Consider the following 4,245-nt stretch of genomic DNA (forward strand, 5'->3'; position numbering starts at 1 on the left):
TGGAGATATAGGTAGATAGATAGATCCTTCCACCATGCAGTGTCCATTTTATTTATATATTTCTTGACTACCAATTTCCAACCACCAAATCTACAACTTTTAATAGTATTTGATATTTATGCTGTGAATTAGATTTTGAAAGTGATGGTAAGAATTATGGAATTATGTCTCTTTAGCATTTTTGGCAGAATTAGGGTAGGATTGCAATCATATTGATAAGATAAGTGAATGTTTTATTTGTGAATAACAAGGTGGCTTTAGGAAGAGAAGAGGATATGTAGATCAGATATTTGCATTTAGCCAAGGAGTAGAGAAAGTATGAGGGAAGAATGTGTATACAACATATGTGGCATTAGCAGAGGCATTTGATTTTGTGAAAAGGAAAGCTTTGTGGAAAGTTCTAACAATATGGTGAGCATGGAAGAAATTTAGTGCTAGTAAGAGCTTTTGCAGTGGAAGTGACACATGTATGAGCATAAGTGGTAGTATGAATGAGTGGTTTGAAATGTGGGAGTGCATTAAGGTTTTGTGATGTCATCAGGGCATTTGATTTTTCATGGATGGTGAGATATGTTTGGTGAGAATAAGGTAAGGAAAATTGTACCATGATGCCATGGAGACACTTATGATGTGTGATTACTCTGCCATTTACAATTAGTTTTTCACCATTTTCTCTCTTGTTCGTCCGAGACATAGTTTGATATTCACCGCAAAATAAAAGGCTTCTGCATAAGAAAATACAAACTACATCTCTTGATAACACAAATATATATATCTATATGTAGGCATTTGCTTTTATTTGTTTTTATTCATAAATAACTTTGATGTTGGTATCCACAGGCACTGAACGGGGATTGGAGAGGGTTGAACCTATAATCAAGTTCCATGCAGGTTCAACACTTCTCCATTGGGCAGCTTCTAAGGGTTATGATGAACTGGTAGCTGATTTGTTGGCAAGAGGACTAACTGTGAGTTGTTTTTGTTTTTGATTGTTTAAGTTTGATGTGAAGCGAAGGACACCAATGTTTTCAGGCTTCCCTGTACAGGCTTGTGTGGATGTAAATTTATATAGAAAGTCATGTAAACAGTCAATATTAATGACTGCAGTACTGATCCGTAATTTATTAGGAAACTATCATTATCTTTTATCTTTATCATCATTAATTGTTCCCCTTCACAAAGAGCTGGCTGTTTTTGTGCCCTCACCACTGTGTAAACCATGATTACTGTGTGGCCATTGGCAAGTCAAGGGTGGGCCGTTTTGATAACTGCTTCTTTCCCTTCACGTCGAAGCTTTGGAATTCTCTACGTTCTCATTCTTTCCCAGTTACTGATAACCCGACTCATTTTGAAAGACAAGTTCTTCACTTCCTCCGAATACTAACTCTTGTCTTTTTCTCTTTCATTATTCTCTCTATATTTCCTTAAAGGCCCCACCTTGATGTGGACTTCCATGCTGGAGCCTTCAACATAGAAAAAAAATAATTGTTGATCAGGTGCATATAGTCATGCACAATTTTGCAAATAAATTTTGCAGAATGGGTTCTCAACACTTATGCTATGGGTCGGGATTGAGCAAGGACATTCGGTGAACAAGGATATGCCCCACTTTTACCTTGTTTTCATGTGCACCACACACTGGTGAATGATCAATAAGGGGACAGTATCTATTTAAACAAAATTTGTATCCATAAACTTCTACTGTTGTGGGGCATAGTCATCCTGGTCTAGAGATTCTGACCATGTATAATAGATTACATCATACCTACTGTATATAGCTATGGAATTGATTCCATTTCTAATAACCCATGCTGTTACACACACAGTAAACAAAGGTCCACCTTTTTGACAGAATCCATATAGAATTCATATCAGCTACTGATCAGTAAGGGGCAAGTATGGAGTCTGTTGGGGATGAGAGGGCCTGGGAAAAGAGTCAGTTGTTGTTCACTCATGATACAGTCCTGGTGGCTGATTTGAGTGAGAAACAGCAGAAGTTGGTGACTGAGTTTGGAAAAGTGTGTGAAAGGAGAAAGTTGAGAGTAAATGGGAATAAAAGCAAGATTATTTGGTTCAGCAGAGTTAAGGGACAAGTTAATTGGGATGTATTTTCGAATGGAGGACAGTTGGAGGAACTCAAGTGTTTTAGATATCTGGAGGTGGACTTAGCAGTGAATGGGACCATGGAAGTGGAAGTGAGTCATAAGGTTGTGGAGGAGATGAAGTTTCTGGAAGCAGTGAAGAATATGTGGAAAGAGAGAAAGTTATCTCAGAGAGCAAAAATGGGTATGTTTGAAGGCTTAGTAGTTCTAACATTATTATATGGTTGCGAGCCTTGAGCTATAGATAGGGTTGTAAGAACATGGTTGAAAGTGTTGGAAATGAAATGTTTATGGACAATATATGGTGGGATATGGTTTAATCGAGTAAGTAATGGAAGGGTAAGGGAGATGTGTAGTGATAAGAAGATTGTGGTTGAGAGCTGAAGAGGATGTGCAGAAATGGTTTGGACATAAGAAGAGAATGAGCATGGAAAGTTTGACAAAGAGGATATATGTGTCACAGGTGGAGGGAGAAGGAGAAGCAGGAGACCAAATTAGAGGTGGAAGTATTTTATTTATTTATTTTACTTTGTCGCTGTCTCCCGCGTTAGCGAGGTAGCGCAAGGAAACAGACGAAGAATGGCCCAACCCACCCACATACACATGTATATACATACACGTCCACACACAAATTTTCATACCTATTCATCTCAACGTATACATATATATACTCACTTAGACAAATACATATATACACATGTACATACTTCATACTGTCTGTCTTTATTCATTCCCATCGCCACCCCGCCACACATGAAATAACAACCCCCCTCCCCCCGCATGTGCACGAGGTAGTGCTAGGAAAAGACAACAAAGGCCGCATTGGTTCACACTCAGTCTCTAGCTGTCATGTGTAATGCACCAAAACTGCAGCTCCCTTTCCACATCCAGGCCCCACAGAACTTTCCATGATTTACCCCAGACGCTTCACATGCCCCGGTTCAATCCATTGACAGCACATTGACCCTGGTATACCACATCGTTCCAATTCACTCTATTCCTTGCACGCCTTTCACCCTCGTGCATGTTCAGGCCCCGATCACTGAAAATCTTTTTCACTCCATCTTTCCACCTCCAATTTGGTCTCCCACTTCTCCTCGTTCCTTCCACTCTGATACATATATCCTCTTGGTCAATCTTTCCTTACTCATTCTCTCCATGTGACTAAACCATTTCAAAACACCCTCTTCTGCTCTCTCAACCACACTCTTTTTATTACCGCACACCTCTCTTACCCTTACATTGTTGGAAGATGGAATTATGGAGAGAAAAAGATTTTGAGTGATTGGGGCCTGAACATACAGATGGGTGAAAGGCATGCACAGAATAGTGTGAAGTGGAATGATGTGGTATACTGGGGTTGACATGTTGTCAGTGGACTGAACCAGGACATGTGAAGCATCTGGGTTAAACCATGGAAAGGTCTGTGGGGATTGGATGTGGATAGGGAGCTGTGGTTTTGATCCATTACATGTGACAGCTAGAGACTGAGTGCGAGTGAATGTGGCCTTTTTTTGTCTGTTTCCTGGTGTTACCTCACTGAAATGGAGGGACAACGATGCTGTTCCCTGTTCGGTGGGGTAGTGACAGAAATGGATGATGGCAAGCATGATTATATACATGTGTGTATATATATATGTCTGTGTAATGTGTATGTATGTGTATGTATATGTGGGTATATGGGTGTTTATGTTTATATACATGTATATTACCACATCGTCGTAGAAGGCGACTAAAGGGGATGGGAGCGGGGGCTAGAAACCCTCCCCTCCTTGTATTTTAACTTTCTAAAAGGGGAAACAGAAGAAGGAGTCACGCGGGGAGTGCTCATCCTCCTTGAAGGCTCAGATTGGGGTGTCTAAATGTCTGTGGATGTAACAAAGATGAGAAAAAAGGAGAGATAGGTAGTATGTTTAAGGAAAGGAAATTAGATGTTTTGGCTCTGAGTGAAACGAAGCTCAAGGGTAAAGGGGAAGAGTGGTTTGGAAATGTCTCGGGAGTAAAGTCAGGGGTTAGTGAGAGGACAAGAGCAAGGGAAGGAGTAGCACTACTCCTGAAACAGGAGTGGTGGGAGTATGTGATAGAGTGTAAGAAAGTAAACTCTAGATTGATATGGGTAAAACTGATAGTTGATGGAGAGAGA

General features: G+C 40.2%; 1 protein-coding gene across 1 annotated transcript in view; it reads left to right on the top strand.

Annotated features, from left to right (window-relative positions):
* The first annotated feature begins 607 nt into the window (after positions 1–607).
* The window catches only part of LOC139751368 (uncharacterized), a 186,078-nt gene continuing 182,440 nt past the window's right edge, over positions 608–4,245 (top strand). Inside the window, exon 1 of the mRNA XM_071666734.1 lies at positions 608–968. Coding sequence (XP_071522835.1) covers positions 825–968 — 144 coding nt within the window. The 5' untranslated portion in view covers positions 608–824. The remainder of the gene's footprint in view (positions 969–4,245) is intronic.

The sequence above is a fragment of the Panulirus ornatus genome, chromosome 11 (assembly GCF_036320965.1).
Source record: "Panulirus ornatus isolate Po-2019 chromosome 11, ASM3632096v1, whole genome shotgun sequence".
NCBI lineage: Eukaryota > Metazoa > Arthropoda > Malacostraca > Decapoda > Palinuridae > Panulirus > Panulirus ornatus.